The sequence below is a fragment of the Oryctolagus cuniculus genome, chromosome 5, assembly GCF_964237555.1.
Source record: "Oryctolagus cuniculus chromosome 5, mOryCun1.1, whole genome shotgun sequence".
NCBI lineage: Eukaryota > Metazoa > Chordata > Mammalia > Lagomorpha > Leporidae > Oryctolagus > Oryctolagus cuniculus.
The window spans coordinates 59171524-59197076 of record NC_091436.1 but is presented as its reverse complement, the minus strand read 5'-3'; the positions used below and the strand labels follow the sequence as shown (position 1 = coordinate 59197076).

General features: G+C 46.4%; 2 protein-coding genes across 2 annotated transcripts; both read left to right on the top strand.

Annotated features, from left to right (window-relative positions):
• Positions 1–8629: 8629 nt before the first annotated feature.
• On the top strand, positions 8630–9795 carry LOC138849736 (ret finger protein-like 4B). The gene has a single exon (XM_070074503.1). The coding sequence runs from the start codon at positions 8630–8632 to the stop codon at positions 9458–9460; it is 831 nt and encodes a 276-aa protein (XP_069930604.1). The 3' UTR covers positions 9461–9795.
• Positions 9796–23475: 13680 nt separating this feature from the next.
• LOC127493234 (ret finger protein-like 4B) lies at positions 23476–24694 on the top strand. The gene is made up of 2 exons (XM_051855928.2): positions 23476–23614; positions 23794–24694. Exon 2 carries the CDS (start codon positions 23915–23917, stop codon positions 24686–24688), a length of 774 nt encoding a protein of 257 aa, XP_051711888.2. The 5' UTR covers positions 23476–23614; positions 23794–23914; the 3' UTR covers positions 24689–24694.
• The last annotated feature ends 859 nt before the right edge of the window (positions 24695–25553 follow it).

The window sequence follows — 25553 nt, the reverse complement described above, 5'->3', positions numbered from 1 at the left end:
TCTAGAACATGCCCATAAAACCATTTTCTTTGGGGCAGATATCAACTGAGAAGTATTGAACTCAGGATCAGAAAAACACAAGACAAAAGATGGACAGATCAATGAGAGGCTTCACTGGGTCTAAGGATTCCAAATGCAGGTGAGGTAGGGTACCAGGGGCCCAACTTTAAACTGGGTGTGGGAAGGACATGAAATAGAATAACCAAGAAACACACCAGGTGTTTTCTATGTTTTATTGCAAACAAAAACGTCAATTGTATAAATGAAAATAAAATCACAAGTGCAAAGGCAACCTCAAAAACCATTTTGTTTATTCATGTCAAAGAGTTAACATGAGTGACAAGAATTCTTACAGTGGAAGCATGAGCAGCAGTGTCCTGAGGCTGGAGCTGGCTGGGAGATGCTCTTTGATCTCAGAGGGGGCAGGCGTTTCTGCAGGTGAAAGCACACCCATGGGCAGGGGTTCAGGGATCCAAGGTCAGAGCACCCATTTCTCCCTGTGCAACAATGGCAGAAGGCCCAGAATGCTCTTCAATTCCCCAACTTGACATTCTGATGAGCACTCGGCCACCACATTACCAGTCACATGACAGTGGCATTTATTTTTTAAAGGTTTATTTATTTATTTGAAATTCAGGGTTACACAGGGAGAGAAGGAGAGGCAGAGAGAGTGAGAATGAGAGAGAGAGAGAGAGAGAGAGAGAGAGAAAGAGAGTCAGAGAAAGAGAAAGGGAGGTCTTCCATCTGCTGGTTTTCTCCCCAATTGGATGTCAAATCCAGAGCTGAGTGGATCAGAAGCAATGAGCAAGAGCTTCCTCCATGTTTCTCACGTGGGTGAAGGGGCTCAAGGAACTGGGCCATCTTCTGCTTTCCCAGGCCTAGCAGCTGGGACTCGAACTTGCGCCCATATGGGATGTCTGCAATGCAGGCGGAGGCTTTCCACGCTGTGCCACAGAGCCGGCCCCTTCAGTACCCTTTTGACAACCACACACTAAGTTACTCCTTGAAGGGGGCCCAGAGAATTCCATGAGAATAAGCATGAGGCAGCACCAACATAATTTAGTCAGTTTTTGTCTTTCAAGAAACTTTATGCAGCTGTGTTTTGAGAAAATACAAATGGGAAGCTTAATTCTTTATCTCCTGACAATTATCATTATTGGGAATTATGTAGAAAAGAGAAAAAATTCATGAAAAGACATTTCTACCAACAACATATACAATCTATTTAAAACTAACATTCTGTATTTCTATCGACTATGAAACAAATGTACGGTGTTGTCTCGCAATCGTCATAACGTTTTGGCTCTTAGAGATCATTATTCCCATTCCGAGGTGAGCAAACAGAGGTCTCAGTGCCTAGTGTCCCCAAATATTTCCTTATTTAGTGAGGAAATCTACTCAAAATACAGAGGTCATTCATTTGCAAATCTACCGATTGCTCAAAAATGCTATACAATTATTGCTCCACAAGAATCTACAATCTATAAACTGTCTACCAAATGTTGACAGTATATGCTAACATTGTGTCTTCCTGGCCATCCTGACCAAGGGCCAAATGTCTTTTTCACTTAGAGCTTGCAGATGGGCTGAACGTTCTAGGCAGATGCTCAGTGGGGCAGGAGTGGCACATTAAAAAGTTACAAAACAGAAGAACGGAAGCAAAGGCTCCAAGGTGGAGAGGAACCTGTGCATGTAGATGAGAGCGTTATTTCCAACATCAAAAAACTTGATCTCTCCCAAATCCACATCCAGGAAAACTCCTACGCGGTGAAGACTAGGGCTTGCAGGAACCATTACCTCTGGGATGGAGCAGGGGTGAATGAGTCCTGCCTTCATGGAGATGATCCAGAAACTGTGGTCGGAGGTTAAATCACCTTTCCACTTCCTGTAAACTGACTGCTGGGGAGCGGGGGTCTCACTCTGTGTCCTAGTTGCTGACAGACTCACCTGAGTGGATTTACACCATGCCCTCGGGCCTCTGCCCAGAGTTGGAAAAGGATGAACCCAACTGTGGTGACTCAGGCTAGCTGATTACTTGATGGTGGCCCAAGGTTAAGGAAACTGACACAGGGACTCAGGCTAGAGCTTGTCATTTCAACACATGATACACGGAAGATGAGGAAATGTGTTTGCAGATCCTATACACATTGGAGCACACCTTGTACATAAAGCACACAGACATAGTCAATATTTTTCCTTAACAGTTTTTAAAAAGTCTTATTTATTTGAAAGTCAGAGCGACTGGGAAGGAGAGACAGGGAAAGAGAGATTGTCCGTTCTCTGGTTCATTCTCCAAATGACCACAGTGGATGGAGCAGGGCCTGGATGAAGCCAGGAGACTGGAGCTGCATCTGGGTCTCCCTCACGGGAGGCAGGGCCCCAAGCACTGGCGTCAGCTTCCATTGCTTCCCAGGCACATTCTCAGGGGGCTGGGTGAGAAGTGGAGCAGCTGGGACTCAAACCGGTGCTCAGAGCGGGATGCCTGTGGCTTCTTCACCCACTGCACCCTAACTGCAGTGCTTCCTAAGGACAGCGAGGGAGGGCATCAGCAGGCATTTGGTGCTAGTAACTCAGAGGTGCCCTCTGTCTTCTGTCTTGATTGTGTGATGGGCAGCAGAGGGGAAGTGAGGACTCAGCCTGGAGGCACAGGAGGTCGTGTGCCCGTGGCTGCCCCACAATGGGGATGGAAGCTGCTTGTGACAAGCCGCCCCCAGGAGCGGCTGCCTTGTGTGAACTGGGTTTTGCAGGGATATCATTCCTTTCAGGATCCCAGACTCCTGCCACGCTGGTTAGTCCCCGCCTCACGGCCATCGACCCCAGCTGCACCTTGCCTAACTGATATACGTGCAAGCTGCTTTCTAGTTTAATGAAGAATCTCTGGAGACAAATTTCATTTGATTTTTAACCTTATCTCATGAAACCACTAATGATAATTAAAAATTATTCTAATTTAAAAAATCATGTTTTTTGTCATGTGTTGTTCTGAGGATATTAGTGTGTCACTGACAAGACCAGTGGCTCCAAATATTTCTAAAGCAGGAACATAATAAAATGAGATTTCTCCCTAACTTCAGTGTTACTGCAGTAATGGGGATTTGGGAATCAAAGTGAATATTTCTGGAAACATCTTTCTCTTGGCAAACATAGGCTCAGAAACAGCCGGAGTAGGTACCCTCAAGCCACACCAAGAGCGGGCTGAAAATGTAAAACTCAAGAAGACCCACGGCTTTGCCATTGTTGACACGTTGAGAGCCCATTAGTTATAGTGTGGTTGAGAACACTCTGATTTGAAATAATTGTGTCAACAAAAAGATTAAATGGAAACAGTGAAGATACTCTCACTTTATTTGGAAGAGGAAGAAAAATGTTTCATATTAAGCTATAGTATGTGCATTAGTTTTAAGATGGCAGAAGGCATAGAAATGATGGCTGCATTCATCTTTACAGTCTTTGGTTGCCAATATACAAAGACTTGCTGCTGCTGGGAGGAATTATGGAACTTTGTGTGGAGCAGGGGTCCTTGACAAGCAGTCAGAGGGACCCTGGGATGCAGAGACCCTCTGAGAGAAGATCTGTAAGGTCCTTCATTTTCCCCCTAAATGCCTGTGGCCAGTAAGCTTTTCTTCACTAAAGTCAATCCAAACACCGTGTCAACAGATCCAGCCACAGAAAATGTAGGATTTCAGGCATCTTCTCGTACGCAGGAATTACAAGGTTTTGTAAAACAAAAATTATAAAGCATATTGAGGTTAAAATAAAAACAATAATTTGAGACATTCTGCTGTAGATATTAATGTATGGAAATTCACCAGGTTAAAAAAAAAACACATGGCTGTGGGAACAGCACAGTGGTTTAGCAGGCTAAACTGCCGCCTGAGGCAAGGGCATTCCACACGGACACTGGTTCCTAATCCGACTGCCTCCCCTTCTGCTCTAGATCCCATCTAAGGCAACTGGGAAAGCAGCAGAAGATGGCCCAAGTCCTTGGGCCCCTTCTCCCAAGCAGGAGACCTGGAAGAAGCTGCTGGCTTTGGTCAGTCCTGCTCCAGACATTGTGGTCATTTAGGGGGTGACTTCATCTGGGGGGTGATTTCAGGCATTTTCTAGTACATAGGAACCACAGAGTTTGCAAAAAACAATTATAAGTTTCTGAGGGTAAAATTTAAAAACAAACATTTGAGACTTTCTGTTGAAGGTATATAATGTAAGGAAATTCACCAGGCTAAAAACATTTGCTGTGGGACTGGTGATGTGTCATAGCAGGATGAGCCACTGCCTTTGGCAATGGCTTCCAACATAGATGCTGGCTCAAGTCCTAGCTGCTCCACTTCTGAATCAGCTCCCTGCTAAATTCACCTGGAACAGCAGTGGAAAATGGCCCAAGTGCTTGGGTTTTTGCACCCAAGTGGCAGATGTGGAAGAAGCTCCTGGCTCCTGACCTCAGTCTTGTCCAGCTCCGGCCTTTTCAGCCATTTGGTGAGTCAACCAGTGAAAAGAAGATTCTCTCTCTCTCTCTCTCTTTATATCTCTCTCCTTCTATCTCCGCTTCCCTCTCTGTGTAACTCCTCTGTTAAATAAAATAAATACATCTTTTAAAAGCATTGGTGTCATAGAAAAACAGGAACCCTAAGTAATTCAGGTTATTGGAACCGGTGCTGTGATATAGCAGGTAAAGCCTCTGCCTGGGGTGCAGGCATCCTATAGGGCACTGGCTCGAGTTAGGCTCCCCACTTCCATCCAGCTCCCTCTTGCTGGCCTGGAAAAACTGAAGAAGACCAAGTGGTTGGGCCCCTCACCCGAGTGCTGTCCTCAGAGAAGCTCCTGACTTGTGGCATGGGACCAGTGCACCTCCAGCCACGTGGCCATTTGGGGAGTCAAGCAGCAGATGGAAGACCCGTCTCTCAGTCTCTCACTCTCTCAGTAACTCTGACTCAAATATATAAATAAATACATCATTTAAAGAAAGAAATGAGGTTTTTGTGTGTATCGCTCCGAGCAGACGGCATGTGATTTATTTGTTTCAACAAGCACCCTTTTCAGAGCACACACATGATGTGGCTGATGATTACAGCAGCACCGCAGCCTCACACGGATGCATCTTCCCTATCCAGCCCAGTAGCTTCCCCTGAGAGTGGACTTGCAGAATCCAAGAACAACTTGGTAAATCCTGTTTACTCAGGAATGCATCAGAGATGTTAATGCCTGTGATGACCTGGGCCAGTTTCTGATATGTTTAGGCACTTGTGTGTGTGTGTGTTTGTGTTAACATTCTAATACATTTTGTTTTTAAGGTTGAGCTGTGAAACAAGAGTGTCTAGTTTAAATGGCAGTAGGTTTGCTATTTGAGTTACGAAATTTTGAATTGTGTACTCAAAATTTGTTAAGGGTGCCTAATGACAGAACATGAAAATAGGGATGATGAAGGTTCTGCTTGATTGGCTTAGGTGTAGGCAGCACATGCCTTAGGGTGGGGCCCTGTGGGTGGAGCCTGTGTCCTGAGCACTATAAAAGGCCAGAGACTCAGAGCTCCAAGTCCCTTCAGGGAGGAGCCCAGAGCAGGAGAGGTGAAGGATCTGGCAGGGGCCTCTCAGACCTCCAAGCAAGTCTCCAGCTCAAGGTGAGTTGTCTGTCTTCTGGGCCAGATCTGCAGCCCATTTCTCTTTGGCGACCACTTGTTTTCCCAACTCTCTTGCCTTTGGATGTTAGGAAGGGAAGAGCCAGTCTGTCCTAGTTCACAGAGCTCTGCTCAGCTTCCACTCCAACATCATTTAAAAGTTTAGTTTCACTTCAGGTCACTTTTTTTCAAACATTTTATTTATGTATTTGAGAGGTAGAGTTACAGACAGTGAGAGGGAGAGACAGAGAGGAAGGTCTTCCTTCCGCTGCTTCACTCCCCAAAGGATGCAAAGCCGCAGCTGCGCCAATCTGAAGCTGGGAGCCAGGAACCTCTTCCTGGACTCCTGTGCGGGTGCAGGGGCTCAGGAACTTGGACCATCTAACACTCCTCTCCTGAGCCACAGCAGAGAGCTGGATTGGAAGAGGAGCATCCTGGACTAGAACCAGAGCCCAAATAGGATGCAGGCAAGCAGGCAGAGGATTGAATTACTGGGCCATGATGCTGGCCCCATTCAGGTCACTTTTCATATGTGAATGCATTTTTCTTTAGGAGGAGGGGGAGGAGGAGGAAAAAGTGTGTGCAGCATAAGTATGTGTGCAGCATGAATCCCATCTTCCTTTTCTAGCATTAAATCATAAAAATTTTCTAGGTTTTTACTTAAATCCTAAAGTAAAGGCATGTACTATTTTTACTAATTTCATGATACCTAACTAAAACATTTCTTCATTGATGGATAATTAGATTCTGATCATAATACCATAATACAACTGCTATTCATGGTCAGGTTTCTTTCTCAGGTTTTTTGGATGTATCCCATGGTGTGTTAGCCAAGCTCTTGCAGACTGAAAAACACCATGATCAATTTGCCTTAAAAAGAAGGATGCCTGTTGTGTGTTTCTGTGGGGTTTCTTTTCTGATGTTGTTGCTGTTGATTAAAATTATTTACATTATTATCATATTTTAAAAAACACTTCAAAGGTGTTTAAAACTGCGATTATGTACTCTCTCGATAATGTGGAATTCTCAACACATTGTAAAAGTAAGATTTTTTTATTTAAAGGCAGAGAAACCCTGAGAGATAGAGAGAGAAAGAGATCTCCCATCAATGGGTTCCATCCCCAGATGACCACAGCCCCTGGGCTTGGACCAGTCTGAAACCCCAACCCAGGAACTCCATGCTGGTCTACCACCGGGGTGGCAGGAACCCAGGTATTTGCACCATCTTCTGCTGCTTTCCCAGGCTCATTAGCACGGAGCTGGATCAGGAGTGGAGCAGATAAGCCTCCAATGGCTGCTCCATGATAGGATGCCAGTGTCCAAGTGGTGTCATGGACTACCATTCACCACACAGGCCCCATTGCATCAGGTTTATACACAGTGTGCTGATCAGGCGACAGTGCTGTGGCATACTGGGGGAAAACTGCCGCCTGCAGTGCCAGCATCACATATGGGTACCAGTTTGAGACCTGGCCGCTCTTCTTCTTATCCAGCTCTCTGCTCTGCTGTGGCCCAGGAAAGCAAGTTTTTGGGTCCCTGCACCACATTTGAGACCCAGAAGAAACTCCTGGCTCCTGGATTTGGATTGGCCCAACTCCAATAGTTCAGCATTTCAGGAGTGAAACAGTAGACTAAGACCTCTCTTACTCTTACTCTGTAGATAAATAAATCTTTATAATAACAACAAAAAAAAAAACTGCTGATAGATTCTGGATATTTAATGTTTCCCTTTCTGTGTATTTACTTGGAATAAGATAATACAATGTAAGGAAGCTTACAAGGGTTATAACTTCCAAGTTTTTAAGTTCCATGTGGAAAGATATTCTGTTATCTTACACACCTGCATTTGCATAGTCTGATGCAAGTCAAGAGCATGGGAACCTCTAAATCTGTCGTTGGCTAGAGCTGCGAGGAGAGGCTGCGGGCTATCTGGTGGTTCTTGTCCCCCTTTTTAACAGTCTGCATCCATGGCTTAATCCTTGGACTATGATAGTGACTGCTCTTTCTTGTGTGATCCCGGAAAAGAATGTGGGATTTGTGAAGTCCTGGTGGGAGCTCTGCCAATTATTCAGTGCAGGTCCTTTTGCAGGGAGATCTTCAGGATTTGCCACTCACAGAGGCTGGGCAGACTTCAGTGCTGGTTCTGATCATGGGGCTTTCCCTCCTCCAGTCAGCCATGCCCAGCTGTCAGAGTTAATCCATCCAGAGAATGCTAACCATGGACAGAAGGCCAGGGAGGAGGCTCTAGGTGAACTGGAGGTTCTGAAACTGTGGGAGCAGCTGGAGGGACAGGGGGGCATCTTCTTGGTCAGGAGCGTATTCTTGGCTGGTGCTCAGCTTCTTTTTATAGAGGAGTTGATGACAATGATGATATTTTTATTCAAATTCACTCTAGTATTAGATTTTTTTTTAAGAATTTTTCAGCATTTCTTCTGATGCTGCTTTGTCAGTAGAATTAATTCAACCAAGACATTCATCTTGCAGTGGATTTTGCTGTGAAGATGTTACATGATTTTCTGTACATTCTGGTTGCATTTCGATGAGGAAATTCTTTCTTCTGGACTGCAGGTGACCAGCGCCATACTGACTGGGGTGGAGACTGCATCCTATCAAGGTCTCATGGAACACCCACCTGGGCTCAGTTCCCACATAGAGAAGCTCTAGTCAGAGCAGACAGCTACTCCTGGGAGAGACCCCAAACAAGACCCCGCACAAGGTAAGCTGCCTTGTGGCAATGACAATCTCTCCTGTCCTCTTTCTTGACATCACTTGGATTTCGGGGAGTTTTTGAGTGTTTCCATTACAAGTGATTCCATTACTAGGACTCTCTGTGGACTGGATGTCACCTCCATGTTTCTGCATCCATTTATGTTCTTTAATTTGCATTGATTTAGATACGTCCTGATCACTGCAGAGCAGACGGTGCACTGAGGGCTCCTGACCAACTCCAGAAGCTGCTAAAGGGAACTGCCACCAGATCACTGCCAAGGGCTGCTCCTCCGCTCCCCTGGGACCATGGCTAAGATCCTGCTAACACATACCACCTGTCCAATTTGCCTGGAAGATTTCCTAAATCCTGTCTCGCTTTCCTGTGGACATGTCTTCTGCTTTGATTGCATTCAAAGCTGGACTTCAGAAAGAGAGGAGGTCTGCCCCATCTGTCGCTCAGTCAATGAGAAACCACTTATGGAAGAGTGGCAAATCAGAGCTTTCACGCATTACTTCAGGCAGCAGGGTCCTGTCCTGGGGCTGCGTCTGCACCTCAGTGAAGAGCTGAGGTTCCAGGAGGACGTGACCCTGGACGCAGCTACCGCCCACTCCCTCCTTGTGCTCTCCAGCGATCTGAGGAGCGTCCAGTGTGGGAAGACCTCCCACAACCTGCTGGAAGACCCCAAGAGGTTCACTCACCTGGTCTGCGTCCTGGGAAACACCTGCTTCTCCTGGGGCCGCCATTACTGGGAGGTTGAAGTAGGAGAAGCCAGGGAGTGGTCCCTGGGTGTCTGCCAGGAGTCAGTCGACAGGAAGTGGAAGGGTGATTTAACCTCCGACCACGGTTTCTGGATCATCTGCATGAAGGCAGGACTCATTCACCCCAGCACCAACACAGAAGTAATCGTTCCTGCAAGCCCTAGTCTTCACCGCGTAGGAGTTTTCCTGGATGTCGATTTGGGAGAGATCAAGTTTTTTGATGTTGGAAATAATACTCTCATCTACGTGCACAGGTTCCTCTCCACCGTGGAGACTTTGCTTCCGTTCTTCTGTCCGGAACTTCCAAGAGAAGGTGCCACTGGTGCCCCACTGAGCATCTGCCTAGAAGTTTCAGCCCTTCCGCAAGCTCTCAAGTGATAAAGACCTTTGGCCCTTGGTCAGGATGACGAGGAAGACACAATGTTAGCATATACTGTCAACATTTGATAGACAGTTTATAGATTGTAGATTCTTGTGGTGGAATAATTGTATAGCATTTTTGAACAAGTCGGTAGATTTGCAACTAAACGAGCTCTGTATTTTGAGTAGATTTCCTCACTAAATAGCTATGTAGTCTATGGGGACACTAGGCACTGAGACCTCTGTTTGCTTGTCTCTGAACGGGAATCTGGATCTCTAAGAGCCAAAACATTGTGATGATTGCTACACAACATTGCACATTTCTTAGTCAATAGCAAAGAGAGAATATTAGTTTTAAGCAGATTGTACATGATGTGGGTAGAAATATTTTTTCATGAATGTATTCTCCTTTCTACATAATTTCTGATAATGATAGTTGCCAGGAGATAAAGTATTAAGCTTCCCATTTTTAATTCTCAAAACACAGCTCCATAAAATTTCTTGAAAGATGAAAGCTGACCAAATTATTGGTGCCTACTCATGCTTTTTCTCATGGAATAGCCCTGGGCTTCCTTCAAGGAGTAACTAAGTGTGTGGTTGTCAAAATGGCACTGTCATGTAACAGGTAATGTGGTGGCCTTGTGCTCATCAGAATGTCAAGGTGGGGAAATGGCAGAGCATTCTGGGCCTTCTGCCATTGTTGCACAGGGAGAAATGGGTGCTCTGACCTTGGATTCCTGAACCCCTGCCCATGGGTGTGCTTTCACCTGCAGAAATGCCTGCCCCCTCTGAGATCAAAGCGCATCTCCCAGCCAGTTCCAGCCTCAGGCCACTGCTGCTCATGCATCCACTGTAAGAATTCTTGTCACTCATGTTAACTCTTTGACATCTATACACCAAAAATAGTTTTAGAGGTTTCTTTTGCACTTATGATTTATTATTTTCATTTGTACAATTAGTTTGCAATAAAACATCAAACGCCGGCTGTATGTCCATTTGGGGAGTGAACCATCAAATGGAAGATCTCCCTCTCTGTCTCTACCTCTCTCTGCAACTCAGCTTTTCCAATCAATAAAAACATCTTTTAAAAAATTTTTAAAAATTGGATTTATGACCATTAAAAATAAATCTTAACAAAAGTCTAATTTGAAATACGCATGGTCTGTTGTCAATCTGTGCTTACTTTTGTTTTGTAATCAGTAGAACTTCCAGTGGTTCTTTGAAGGCAGTCATGGCATCCCACATTTTCAGGGAGGTGTTAATGACTTCCTTGCAAAACTTAAGAGAAAATTTACATGTATAAGTGTGATTGAGAGTTGTTTTGCACAAAATTAACTGATTAATGACAAAACAACAGTATAGGACATCTGCATTATTTAAGTTGCAGGGAAAGGCCATTTAAAGTCAGTCTCTAAATACTACCAAATGGGGCCGGCACAGTGGCTCATGGGTAAAACCACCACTTGCAGTGCCGGCATCCGGGCATCCCATGCGGGCACGGGTTCCAGTCTTGGCTGCTCCACTTCCCTTCCAGCTCTCTGCTGTGGCCTGGGAAAGATGGCCACAGAAATGGCCCATGTCCTTGGGCCCCTGCACTACGTGGGAGTCCTGGAAGAAGCTCCTTGATCTGGGCTTGCATCTTGGGCTGTTTTTGATAATTGGGGTGTGAACCAACAAATGGAAGACCTCTGTGTGTCTCTCTCTCCCTCTGCCTCTGCTTCTCTCTGTGTGTAACTTGACTTTCAAGCAAATAAATAAATATTTAAAAAAAGAAAAGAAAAGAAGCTGTCACTTTCTGCATTTACTTAGTTCTGGAACCACAATCTTGGGTTTCATGGAGAGATGTTCTATGTGTATATGTATGTATGCTACCTAAGTATTAATTTAGTACAGGTATTGCTTTCTACCTTGCTTTTTTCACTTGGTAATATTTATTTATATTATATATCATATATTTATATGATATTAGGTAGAGAGGTCTTCCATCTGCTGGTTCACTCCCCATTTGGCCCCAAAGTTCAGATCTGTGCCAATCTGAAGCCAGGAACCAGGAGCTTCCTCTGGATCAAACAGGCTGGTGCAGGGGCCCAAGGACTTGGGCCATCTTCTACTAATTTGCCTGGCCAAGCATGGAGCCAGTTTGGAAGTGGAGCAGTCGGGACTTGAACTAGTGCCCATATGGGATGTTGGAACTGCAGGCGGGCTTTATGCACTACACCACAGCATTGGCCCAAGTGAAAATTTCAGTGTGTATGCTGTGCATGTATTGTCTCATTTAAAAATGTAAGTGATGGTTAAGCTTGTCATTATAAAACAATTTGAAAGCATGTCATTGTAAAAATGAAAAGAAAAGAAAGGTAGGAGGGAGGAAGGGTATTAGGCTCTTAAAACAGCCTATGAAATGTGTTCCCTTTATATAAATAAAAAATAAATTCCGAAATGGTGAAGCTATACAACTACCATGTGGGGAGCAAACCGGACTAGACTGAGTTGCTGGAATTAGGACTTATTCTATGCATCTGCTCTCCCACAATATGGCGCTGGGAGAGAAGTAAACAGCTTCCGCACAGCTGCCTCCAGTTCAACTAATAAACTGTAGGACTTGCTCCTGATTGGAGGAGAGCAGCGTGCTCGGCGTGTGGGCAGCCGAGTTGGGATTGGCGGAGGAGGACTATAAAGGAGGAGAGAAACGGCATGCACCAGGAACATCTATGGGGAACATCTAAAGGGAACCCGTGCAGCCCCCGAGAAAGCCGGCCGGCGGTGTGCCGCTCCCCTGCGGAAGTGGGGAATGTGGCCAGGGGGAACTGCCCTTCCACGGAGGTGGAAGGGATAGTAGCCAACCCGGGAAGAACCAGCAGCAAACCCGGGGAGGGCCGAGCAGACGAAAGAACAGCGCAGGGTCCTGTGTTGCTCCTCCATGAAGAGGGGGAGCGACATAATGGTGCCGTGACTCGGATAGGAAACCTAGCTCGGATAGGAAACCTGACTCGGATTAGGAAACCTAGGACGGATAGGAAACTTAGGAGGGAAGAAACGGGAAGAACTGGGAAAATATCGGAGAGAGAAACTAGCAAACAGCCTAGGGAAAATATCGGAGAGAGAAACTAGCAAAGAGCCTAGGGAAATTACCGGAGAGAGAGACTAGCAAACAGCCTAGGGAAAAGCCGGACGAAAAGGGTGCCGGAAGAAGCTATTGAAAGCCTAGGCATAGACTCGGATACGGACTACGGGGGGAAGCTGGGAGAAATCTCTAAGGTCGAAAGCGAAAGTGAAAGCTAGAACAAACAGACTCGGATGCGGACTGTGGGGAGAGGCCAGGAGAAATGAGGGAGGAGTATCGTTGGAGGAAAGCTTGGGGAAACATACTGGGTAGAGAAAAATGTTAGGGAAATTGAAGCCGTGGGGGGCAGGCCAAGGCGGACACGAAAGCCACTTTGGGATTCTCAAGTTAGCCCGGGAATAGGGGGCGAAAAGTTGAAACCAGAAGCTGAAACGTGAGCCTGGTTGGGATCCGTCTGATTAGCCCGGGGAGCAAAGGATGGGAAGCCAAACCGTGGGGCGGAGATGTACGCTGGGTTGAATTCGCCAGGCTAGCCCGGGGAACTTAGATTGAATGCTAGTGGCGGACACGTAAGCTACGCTGTGTTACTCGCGGAAGCCGCCGCGTGCAGAGAGAGCACGGGGCGTGAATAGATAGGGAACGGGGCTGGCGCGAGGCCGTGGTGCAGACGCGAAGGCGTGGAGACCGCGGAGCGCGCGAAGCCAAGCCGCGCAAAGCCGGGAAGCTGCGCAGATGAAAGAGGCGCGGGCTGAAGCGGCTCAACCGGGAAGCTGCCGAGAAGCAGCCTCGGGGCGGGCGCAGCCGGGAAGCTGCAGGGATAAGAGAAATAGAAGTTTAGAAGCAAAGTGAGAGAAATAGGAATGCTGGAAGATAGAAGTAAAATGGGAGAAATAGGAATGCCCGGAGATAGAGAAATAGAGAAATAGAAAGGCCTCCCTACAGCACTGCAATGTGAGAGCTTGGATTCGGTCTGCCTGATTAAGTGAGGCGATGAGCACGATGAGCACCTGCGGCGGCTAGCAGCTTATGCGCCGCAGGTCACCGAAGACAGGCACGAATTAACATCAGTAAAGCTTCCCCACAATGCAACAATTAGGAGGCTTGGATTCGGTCTGCCTGATTTAAGGCGGTAAGCACCAGCAAGCAGCTCGACCAAAGCATGAGCTGCAGGTCACCGAAGATAGGCACAAACCAACACTAATAAGTCTCCCCCACAATACGGCAATGAGAAGGCTTGGATTCGGTTTGCCTGATAGGTTTTGTAAGCACCTGCAGGCAGTTCTAGCAGAGCAGGCATGCGCTGCAGGGCACCGAACACAGGCACGCATCAGCGCCTAAAAACCTCCTCACAACATGGCGAAGAGAGGACCTGGATTCGGTTTGCCTGATAGGACTTGTAAGAGCCTGTGGCAACTCTAGCAAGGAGAGCAGAGTGTGTGCCGCGGGACACCGAAGACAGGCGCGTATCAACGCTAAAAAATAAAAAGAAAGGGGGATCTGTGGGGAGCAAACCGGACTAGACTGAGTTGCTGGAATTAGGACTTATTCTATGCATCTGCTCTCCCACAATATGGCGCTGGGAGAGAAGTAAACAGCTTCCGCACAGCTGCCTCCAGTTCAACTAATAAACTGTAGGACTTGCTCCTGATTGGAGGAGAGCAGCGTGCTCGGCGTGTGGGCAGCCGAGTTGGGATTGGCGGAGGAGGACTATAAAGGAGGAGAGAAACGGCATGCACCAGGAACATCTATGGGGAACATCTAAAGGGAACCCGTGCAGCCCCCGAGAAAGCCGGCCGGCGGTGTGCCGCTCCCCTGCGGAAGTGGGGAATGTGGCCAGGGGGAACTGCCCTTCCACGGAGGTGGAAGGGATAGTAGCCAACCCGGGAAGAACCAGCAGCAAACCCGGGGAGGGCCGAGCAGACGAAAGAACAGCGCAGGGTCCTGTGTTGCTCCTCCACGAAGAGGGGGAGCGACACTACCATTTATGTATCTCCACTAAAGCTGTTTGGAGGAAGAAATTAAAGAAATAAAATAAAAATGTGAGGTATTGGAGCTATCACCTATGATGTTGGCATCTCATATAGGCACTGGATCCTGTCCCAGCTGCTCCACTTCCCATTCAGCTGCAGCTAATGAGCCTGAGGAAGCAGCAGAAAATGGCCCAAGTGTTTGGGACCCTGCCACCCAGGTGAGAGGCCAGGATGAAGCTTTTGGAGTTGCCCTGGCCAACCAGTGGTGGTTGTGGCCATCTGGGGAGAAAACCAGAAGATGGAAGATTCTCTCTCTCTCTCTCTCTCTCCTTCTGTATCTCCCCTCTCGCCATCTCTCTGTAACTGTGGCTTTCAATATAAATAATTCTTAAATAAGGCATAACAACTCAAACTATGTATACACTACAGAAACCATCCTAAATATTTATCAAAGTACAATTTGTGTTAAAGAGAAACTTTTTCCATAGAAAAAATGATAAAAAATTTTGTTTGGGACATCACCTTGAAAATGTACATAGTAATTAAAATTAGTGTAATATCACATTATATGAGGGTACTTCAAAAGGTCATGGAAAATATTATTTAAAGGTGCTTATTTTGATGCAAAAAACTGGAATCCAAACACAGATTTTTCATATTTATTTTCCATGAGTTTTTAAGAACTCACATATGTATGGATTTCAACTTTTTTTCACCAAAATAAATTTATCTTTTAAATACAATTTCTGCCCAGTGTTTGGAGTAGCCGCATACATAATACAAACATTAGGTGATCATTGCAAAAAAGCACAATTTCTTCACTCAAACAGTTTAAATCAGATAATTTTTCTAACGTGATTTTATAAAAACTCCCATTCTAATTTCTGGTCAGCTTTGGCAGCAAGGCCATACACAGGATGCTTGGGCAACAAATATTCCGAGTTTTCCAAGGGCTCACTTCCCCTTTGACACTAAGCAGCTCTCCAAAGGAGTATGTATTCATTTTCACCTTGCTATTGGTTTGGAAAGTTACTACACGTCTGTGTTCTCTACAATGCAGCCCCTTCTGAAAAGGATGGTTCCTCTCCTTGTGGGAGCAAGCCCGATGATCTCCCCACGCTGAGAGACAACAGGCCCGCAGAGGAGCAGACTGACCAGGAGCCCAGAGCAGACTCCCTGGGGACTGAGGAAACTCATCAAGATACAGAAGCCCTCTGAGGGAGTGCTGTGCCAGAGCCGAGCCAGGAGGCCGGGGACTGCCCTGCTGCTCAGAACGTGCAGAACCTGCTGCTAGACCGAGGCTCAGACTGAAGCTTGGAGACCATCAGTGCCTCTGAACATGGGCCCCCTAGTCAGTGCGGAGGACTCCTGGCCCGGGCAGGCGTGAGAGGAAATTGGCAGGAGGCCATTGATGTGAACACAATTTGGTGGAAGTTTTGTGAAGCTGCTTCACTTCTGTGGACATCCAGATTCAAGAATCATTTTGTTTGGTTCTGTTTTGTTCTGTCTTGTTTGTGATTGTAAAAATGAAAGCTGAATTTAATTAGTCTAAGATTTTTCTTTTTCACAAGATGTTAGCATATTATAGGAGCAGAGTGTAGGGAGAGAATAGAGGGATAGGAGGTTTGGAGGGCCCTGGTTGTTTTTCTACTTTTTTTTTTTTTTATTTGACAGAGTTAGACAGAGAGAGAGAGAGAGAGAGAGAAAGAGAAAGGTCTTCCTTCCGTTGGTTCCTTCCGCAACAGGCAGCTATGGCTGGCGCTGTTTGGATCTGAAGCCAGGAACCAGGTGCTTCTTCCTGGTCTCCTATGAGGGTGCAGGGCCCAAGCATTTTGGGCCATCCTCCACTGCCTCTCTGGGCCACAGCAGAGAGCTGGGCTGGAAGAGGAGCAACTGGGACTGGAACCTGATGGCCATATTGGATGCTGGCACAAAAGGCGGAGTATTAAAGAAGTAAGCCATGTTGCTGGCCCCTGTTTTTCTACTTTAAAAATATTCTTTCTGAATTTATTTGGAGAGACAGCAATGGAATCTCCCGTCAACTGGTTCATTCACCTGGGTAAGATCAAAGGATGGAGCTCTATCCAGGTCTCCCTTGCGGGTGTGGGAATATCATTACTTGAGCTGCAATTTTAAGTCTTTTGGGAAGGGTTTCTAGAAAGATTCTAGAACATGCCCATTAAACCATTTTCTTTGGGGCAGATATCAACTGAGAAGTATTTAACTCAGGATCAGAAAAACACAAGACAAAAGATGGACAGATCAATGAGAGGCTTCACTGGGTCTAAGGATTCAAAATGCAGGTGAGGTAGGGTACCAGGGGCCCAACTTTAAACTGGGTGTGGGAAGGACATGAAATAGAATAACCAAGAAAAACACCAGGTGTTTTCTATGTTTTATTGCAAACAAAAACGTCAATTGTATAAATGAAAATAAAATCACAAGTGCAAAGGCAACCTCAAAAACCATTTTGTTTATTCATGTCAAAGAGTTAACATGAGTGACAAGAATTCTTACAGTGGAAGCATGAGCAGCAGTGTCCTGAGGCTGGAGCTGGCTGGGAGATGCTCTTTGATCTCAGAGGGGGCAGGCGTTTCTGCAGGTGAAAGCACACCCATGGCAGGGGTTCAGGAATCCAAGGTCAGGGCACCCATTTCTCCCTGTGCAACAGTGTCAGAAGGCCCAGAATGCTCTGCCATTTCCCCACCTTGACATTCTGATGAGCACACGGCCACCACATTACCTGTCACATGACAGTGCCATTTATTTTTTAAAGATTTATTTATTTATTTGAAATTCAGGGTTACACACAGAGAGGAGAGGCAGAGAGAGTGAGAATGAGAGAGAGAGAGAGAGTGAGAGAAAGAGAAAGGGAGGTCTTCCATATGCTGGTTTTCTCCCCAATTGGACGCTAAATCCAGAGATGAGTGGATCAGAAGCAATGAGCCAAGAGCTTCCTCCATGTTTCTCACGTGGGTGAAGGGGCTCAAGGAACTGGGGCATCTTCTGCTTTCCCAGGCCTAGCAGCCGGGACTCGAACTTGTGCCCATATGGGATGTCTGCAATGCAGGCGGAGGCTTTCCACGCTGTGCCACAGAGCCGGCCCCTTCAGTACCCTTTTGACAACCACACACTAAGTTACTCTTTGAAGGGGGCCCAGAGAATTCCATGAGAATAAGCATGAGGCAGCACCAACATAACTTTGTCAGTTTTTGTCTTTCAAGAAACTTTATGCAGCTGTGTTTAGAGAATATACAAATGGGAATCTTAATTCTTTATCTCCTGACAACTATCATTATTGGGAATTATGTAGAAAAGAGAAAAAATTCATGAAAAGACATTTCTACCAACAACATATACAATCTATTTAAAACTAACATTCTGTATTTCTATCGACTATGAAACAAATGTACGGTGTTGTCTCGCAATCGTCATAACGTTTTGGCTCTTAGAGATCATTATTCCCATTCCGAGGTGAGCAAACAGAGGTCTCAGTGCCTAGTGTCCCCAAATATTTCCTTATTTAGTGAGGAAATCTACTCAAAATACAGAGGTCATTCAGTTGCAAATCTACCGATTGCTCAAAAATGCTATACAATTATTGCTCCACAAGAATGTACAATTTATAAACTGTCTACCAAATGTTGACAGTATATGCTAACATTGTGTCTTCCTGATCATCCTGACCAAGGGCCAAAGGTCTTTTTCACTTAGAGCTTGCAGATGGGCTGAACGTTCTAGGCAGATGCTCAGTGGGGCACCAGTGGCACCTTCTCTTGGAAGTTCCGGACCGAAGAACGGACACAAAGGCTCCAAGGTGGGGAGGAACCTGTGCATGTAGATGAGAGCTTTATTTCCAACATCAAAAAACTTGATCTCTCCCAAATCGACATCCAGGAAAACTCCTACGCGGTGAAGACTAGGGCTTGCAGGAACCATTACCTCTGGGATGGAGCAGGGGTGAATGAGTCCTGCCTTCATGCAGATGATCCAGAAACCGTGGTCGGAGGTTAAATCACCCTTCCACTTCCTGTAAACTGACTGCTGGGGAGCGGGGGTCTCCCTCTGTGTCTAGTTGCTGACAGACTCACCCGAGTGGATTTACACCATGCCCTCGGGCCTCTGCCCAGGGTTGGAAAAGGATGAACCCAACTGTGGTGACTCAGGCTAGCTGATTACTTGATGGTGGCCCAAGGTCAAGGAAACTGATACAGGGACTCAGGCTAGAGCCTGTCATTTTTTTTTTTTTTTTGACAGGCAGAGTGGACAGTGAGAGAGAGAGACAGAGAGAAAGGTCTTCCTTTGCCGTTGGTTCACCCTCCAGTGGCCACCGCGGCCGGCGGGCTGCTTTTTCCTGGTCTCCCATGGGGTGCAGGGCCCAAGCACCTACCATCCTCCACTGCACTCCCTGGCCGCAGCAGAGGGCTGGCCTGGAAGAGGGGCAAGCGGAACAGAATCCGGCGCCCCAACCGGGACTAGAACCCGGTGTGCCAGTGCCGCTAGGCGCAGGATTAGCCTAGTGAGCTGCGGCGTCGAGCCTGTCATTTTTACACGCGGAAGACGAGGAAATGTGTTTGCAGATCCTACACACATTGGAGCACACCTTGTACATAAAGCACACAGACATAGTCAATATTTTTCCTTAACAGTTTTTAAAAAGTCTTATTTATTTGAAAGTCAGAGTGACTGGGAAGGAGAGACAGGGAAAGAGAGATTGTCCGTTCTCTGGTTCATTCCCCAAATGACCACAATGGATGGAGCAGGGCCTGGATGAAGCCAGGAGACTGGAGCTGCATCTGGGTCTCCCTCATGGGAGGCAGGGGCCCAAGCACTGGAGTCAGCTTCCATTGCTTCCCAGGCGCATTCTCAGGGGGCTGGGTGAGAAGTGGAGCAGCTGGGACTCAAACCGGTGCTCAGAGCGGGATGCCTGTGGCTTCTTCACCCACTGCACCCTAACAGCAGCGCTTCCTAAGGACAGCGAGGGAGGGCATCAGCAGGCGTTTGGTGCTAGTAACTCAGAGGTGCCCTCTGTCTTCTGTCTTGATTGTGTGATGGGCAGCAGAGGGGAGGTGAGGACTCAGCCTGGAGGCACAGGAGGTCGCGTGCCCTTGGCTGCCCCACAGTGGGGATGGAAGCTGCTTGTGACAAGCCGCCCCCAGGAGCGGCTGCCTTGTGTGAACTGGGTTTTGCAGGGATATCATTCCTTTCAGGATCCCAGACTCCTGCCACGCTGGTTAGTCTCCGCCTCACCGCCATCAACCCCAGCTGCACCTTGCCTAACTGATATACGTGCAAGCTGCTTTCTAGTTTAATGAAGAATCTCTGGAGACAAATTTCATCTGATTTTTAACCTTATCTCATGTAACCACTAATGATAATTAAAAATTATTCTAATTTTAAAAAATCATGCTTTTTTGATGTGTTGTTATGAGGATATTAGTGTGTCACTGACAAGACCAGTGGCTCCACATATTTCCAAAGCAGGAACATAATAAAATGAGATTTCTCCCTAGCTTCAGTGTTACTGCAGTAATGGGGATTTGGGAATTAAAGTGAACATTTCTGGAAACATCTTTCTCTTGGCAAACGTAGGCTCAGAAACAGCCGGAGTAGGTACCCTCAAGCCACACCAAGAGCGGGCTGAAAATGTAAAACTCAAGAAGACCCACGGCTTTGCCATTGTTGACACGTTGAGAGCCCATTAGTTATAGTGTGGTTGAGAACACTCTGATTTGAAATAATTGTGTCAACAAAACGAATAAATGGAAACAGTGAAGATACTCTCACTTTATTTGGAAGAGGAAGAGAAATGTTTCATAGTAAGCCACACCATGTGCTTTAATGATGTTTTTGAGGGTATTGCTAAGAGCAGACGGCATGTGATTTATTTGTATCAACAAGCACCCTTTTGTGAGCACAAACGTGATGTGGCTAATGATTACAGCAACACAGCAGCCTCATCCGGATGCATCTTTCCTATCCAGCCCAGTAGCTCCCCCGAAGAGTGGACTTGCAGAATCCAAGAACAACTTTGTAAATCCTGTTTCCTCAGGAATGCATCAGAGTTGCTAATGCCTATGTTGACCTTGGCCTGTTTCTGATATGTTTAGGCACTTGTGTGTGTGTGTGTGTTTACGTTCTTATATATTTTGTTTTAAAGGTTGAGCTGTGAAACAAGAGTGCCTAGTTTAAATGGCAGTAGGTTTGCTATTTTGAATTGTGTACTCAAAATTTGTTAAGGGTGCTTAATGACAGAACATGAAAATAGGGATGATGAAGGTTCTGCTTGATTGGCTTAGGTGTAGGCAGCACATGCCTTAGGGTGGGGCCCTGTGGGTGGAGCCTGTGTCCTGAGCACTATAAAAGGCCAGAGACTCAGAGCTCCAAGTCCCTTCAGGGAGGAGCCCAGAGCAGGGGAGGTGAGGGATCTGGCAGGGGCCTCTCAGACCTCCAAGCAAGTCTCCAGCTCAAGGTGAGTTGTCTGTCTTCTGGGCCAGATCTGCAGCCCATTTCTCTTTGGCGACCACTTGTTTTCCCAACTCTCTTGCCTTTGGATGTTAGGAAGGGAAGAGCCAGTCTGTCCTAGTTCACAGAGCTCTGCTCAGCTTCCACTCCAACATCATTTAAAAGTTTAGTTTCACTTCAGGTCACTTTTTTTTAAAAATATTTTATTTATGTATTTGAGAGGTAGAGTTACAGACAGTGAGAGGGAGAGACAGAGAGGAAGGTCTTCCTTCTACTACTTCACTCCCCAAAAGGGCTCAACAGCCGCAGCTGTGCCAATCTGAAGCCAGGAGCCAGGAACCTCTTCCTGGACTCTTGTACGGGTGCAGGGGCTCAGGAACTTGGACCATCTAACACTCCTTTCCCCGGCCACAGCAGAGAGCTGGATTGGAAGAGGAGCATCCTGGACTAGAACCAGAGCCCAAATAGGATGCAGGCAAGCAGGCAGTGGATTGAATTACTGGGCCATGATGCTGGCCCCATTCAGCTCACTTTTCATATGTGAATGCATTTTTCTTTAGGAGGAGGGGGAGGAGGAGGATAAGTGTGTGCAGCATAAGTATGTGTGCAGCATGAATCCCATCTTCCTTTTCTAGCATTAAATCATAAAAATTTTCTAGGTTTTTACTTAAATCCTAAAGTAAAGGCATGTACTATTTTTACTAACTTCATGATACCTAACTAAAACATTTCTTCATTGATGGATAATTAGATTCTGATCATAATACCATAAAACAACTGGCTATGCATGGTTAGTTTTCTCAGGTTTTTTGGATGTATCCCATGGTAAGACAGGCAAGCTCTTTCAGACTGAAAAAACACCGTGGTCAATTTGTTTGAAAAAGAAGGATGCATGTTGTGTGTGTCTGTTGGTTTGTTTTTGTTGTTGATTAAAATTATTTGCATTTTTATCAAATTTTAAAAAATACTTCAAAGGTGTTTAAAACAGTGATTAAGCACTCTCTGGATAATGTGTCATTTTTTAACACATTTGAAAGGAAAGAGTTATTTTTTAAAGTCAGAGAAAACGTGAGGGATAGAGAGAGAGATCTCCCCTCAATGGGTTCAGTTCCCCCGATGACCTCTGCCCTTGGGCTTAGGCCAGGCTGAAGCCACGACCCAGGAACTCCATGCAGGTCATCCACCGGGGTGGCAGGAACCCAGTTATTTGAGCCATCTTCTGCTGCTTTCCTAGGCTCATTAGCAGGGAGCTGGATCAGAAGTGGAGCAGATAAGCCTCCAATGGCTGCTCCAATTAGGATGCCAATGACATGCAGCCCCCTTGCATCAGGTTTATACACAGTGTGCTGCTCAGGGGACAGTGCTGTGGCCTACTGGGGAAAACTGCCGCCTTCAGTGCCAGCATCACATATGGGTGCCAGTTTGAGTCCCGGCTGCTCTTCTTCTTATCCAGCTCTCAGCTGTGGCCCAGGAAAGCAAATTCTTGGGACCCTGCACCACGTGGGAGACCAGAGGAAGCTCCAGGTTCCTTTCTTTGGATTGGCCCAGCTCCAGCGGTTGTGGCATTTGGGGAGTGAAACAATAGACTGAAGACCTTTCTTTCACTCTCTTTGTAGATAAATAAATATTTATTTGTACTGATCGATTCTGGATAATTAATGTTTCCCTTTCTGTGTCTTTACTTGGAATAGGATAATGCGATGTCAGGAAACTTATATGTGTAATAGCTTCCAAAGTCTTTAAGTTCCATGTGGGAACATATTCTATTTTCTTACCTGTCTGTATATACAGAGTTTAGTGGAATCAATGATCATGGGAACCTCTGAAATATGTCATTGGCTGGAGCTGAGAGAAGATGCTGAAGGCTCCCTGGTGGTTCTTGTCCTCCTTTTCAACAGTCTGGCCTTGGTTGCATCCATGGCTTAATCCTTGGACTGTGATAGTGACTGCTCTTTCTTGTGTGATTCGATTATCCAACCACAACAGAATGTGGGATTTGTGTAGTTTTGGTGGGAGTTCTGCCAGTTATTCATTGTAGGTCCTTTTGCAGGGAGATCTTCAGGATTTGATGCTCACAGAGGCTGTGCAGACTTCAGTGCTGGTTCTGATCATGGGGCTTTCCCTCCTCCAGTCAGCCATGCCCAGCTGTCAGAGTTAATCCATCCAGAGAATGGTAACCATGGACAGAAGGCCAGGGAGGAGGCTCTAGGTGAACTGGAGGTTCTGAAACTGTGGGAGCAGCTGGAGGGACTGGGGGGCATCTTCTGGGTCAGGAGCGTATTCTTGGCTCGTGCTCAGCTTCGTTTTATAGAGGAGTTGATGGCAATGATGATATTTTTATTCAAATTCACTCAAGGATTAGATTTTTTAGAATTTTTCAGCATTTCTTCTGATGCTGCTTTGTCAGTAGAATTAATTCAACCAAGACATTCATCTTGCAGTGGATTTTGCTGTGAAGATGTTACATGATTTTCTGTACATTCTGGTTGCATTTCGATGAGGAAATTCTTTCTTCTGGACTGCAGGTGACCAGCGCCATACTGACTGGGGTGGAGACTGCATCCTATCAAGGTCTCATGGAACACCCACCTGGGCTCAGTTCCCACACAGAGAAGCTCTAGTCAGAGCAGACAGCTACTCCTGGGAGAGACCCCAAACAAGACCCCACACAAGGTAAGCTGCCTTGTGGCAATGACAATCTCTCCTGTCCTCATTCTCTTGTCATCACTTGGGCTTTGGGGCGTTTTTGAGTGTTTCCATTACAAGTGATTCCATTACTGGAATCTCTGTGGACTCGATGTTACCTCCATGTTTCTGCATCCATTTATGTTCTTTAATTTGCATTGATTTAGATACGTCCTGATCACTGCAGAGCAGACGGTGCACTGAGGGCTCCTGATCAACTCCAGAAGCTGCTAAAGGGAACTGCCACCAGGTCACTACCAAGGCCTGCTCCCCCACTCCCCTGGGACCATGGCTAAGAACCTGCTAGCAGCGACCACCTGTCCAATTTGCCTGGGATACTTCTCATGTCCTGTCTCTCTCTCCTGTGGACATGTCTTCTGCTTAGATTGCCTTCGAGTCTGGGTGTCAGGAAGAGAGGATTTCGTGCTGGTTTGCCCCACATGTCGCTCAGTCAGCGAGAGAGTACCTATGGAAGAGTGGCAAATCAGAAACCTGACCTTGCTAACCAGGCATCATGCTGGTCTCCTGGAGCAGAGTCTTCTCCTTAGTGAGGAGGTTCTGAGGTTCCAGGAGGACGAGGTCCTGGACACAGCTACCGCACACTCCCTCCTTGAGCTCTCCAGCGACCTGAGGAGCGTTGAATGTGGGAAGACCTGCCACAACCTGCTGGAAGACCCCAGTAGTTTCCCTCACCTGGTCTGCATCCAGGGAAACACCTGCTTCTCCTGGGGCCGCCATTACTGGGAGGTTGAAGTAGGAGAAGCCAAGGAGTGGTCCCTGGGTGTCTGGCAAGTGTCAGCTGACACAAAGAGAAATGGTGATTTAACCTCCGACCACGGTTTCTGGATCATCTTCGTAGAGGGAGGACTCATTCACCCCAGCACCAACACAGAAGTAATCGTTCCTGCAAGCCCTAGTCTTCACCGCGTAGGAGTTTTCCTGGATGTGGATTTGGGAGAGATCAAGTTTTTTGATGTTGGAAATAAAGCTCTCATCTACATGCACAGGTTCCTCTCCACCGTGGAGCCTTTTCATCCGTTCTTCTGTTTTGTACCTTTTTAATGTGCCACTGGTGCCCCACTGAGCATCTGCCTAGAACGTTCAGCCCATCTGCAAGATCTCAACTGAGAAAGACCTTTGGCCCTTGGTCAGGATGACCAGAAAGACACAATGTTAGCATATACTGTCAACATTTGATAGACAGTTTATAGATTGTAGATTCTTGTGGTGGAATAATTGTATAGCATTTTTGAACAAGGTGATAGATATGCAACTAAATGACGTCTGTATTTTGAGTAGATTTCCTCACTAAAATGGCTATGTAGTCTTAGGGGACACTAGGCACTGGGACCTATGTTTGCTCGTCTCTGAATGGGAGTAAGGATCTTTAAGAGCCAAAACGTTGTGACAATGGCAAGACAACACTGTACACTTGTTTCTTAGTAGATAGAGACAGAGAATATTAGTTTTAAGTTGATTGTACATTTATGGGTAGACATGTTTTTCCATGAATGTATTCTCTTTTCTGCACAATTCCCAAAAATGATAGTTGTCAGGAGATAACGTATTAAGCTTCCCATTTGTAATTCTCAAAACACAGCTGCACGAGGATTCCTGAAAGATGAAAACTGTGACTAAGTTATATTGGTGCTGACTCATGCTTATTCTCCTGGAGTTGCCCTGGGCCCCCTTCAAGGACTAACTTAGTGTGTTGTTGTCAAAGGGCACTGAAGTGGCCGGCTCTGTGGCACAGCATGTAAAGCCTCCGTGAGCAGTGCAGACATCCCATGTGGGCGCTGGTTCAAGTCCTGGCTGCTAGTCCTGGGAAAGCAGTAGAAGATGGCCCAATTTCTTGGTCTTCTTCACCCACGTGGGAAACCTGGAAGAAGCTTCTGCCTCCTGGCTTTGGATCAGCACAGCTCTGGCT

What these genes read in the sequence shown, in the direction of transcription:
- LOC138849736 (XM_070074503.1), top strand. Translation starts at nt 8,630, where the DNA reads ATGGCTAAGATCCTGCTAACACATACCACCTGTCCAATTTGCCTGGAA.
- LOC127493234 (XM_051855928.2), top strand. Translation starts at nt 23,915, where the DNA reads ATGGCTAAGAACCTGCTAGCAGCGACCACCTGTCCAATTTGCCTGGGA.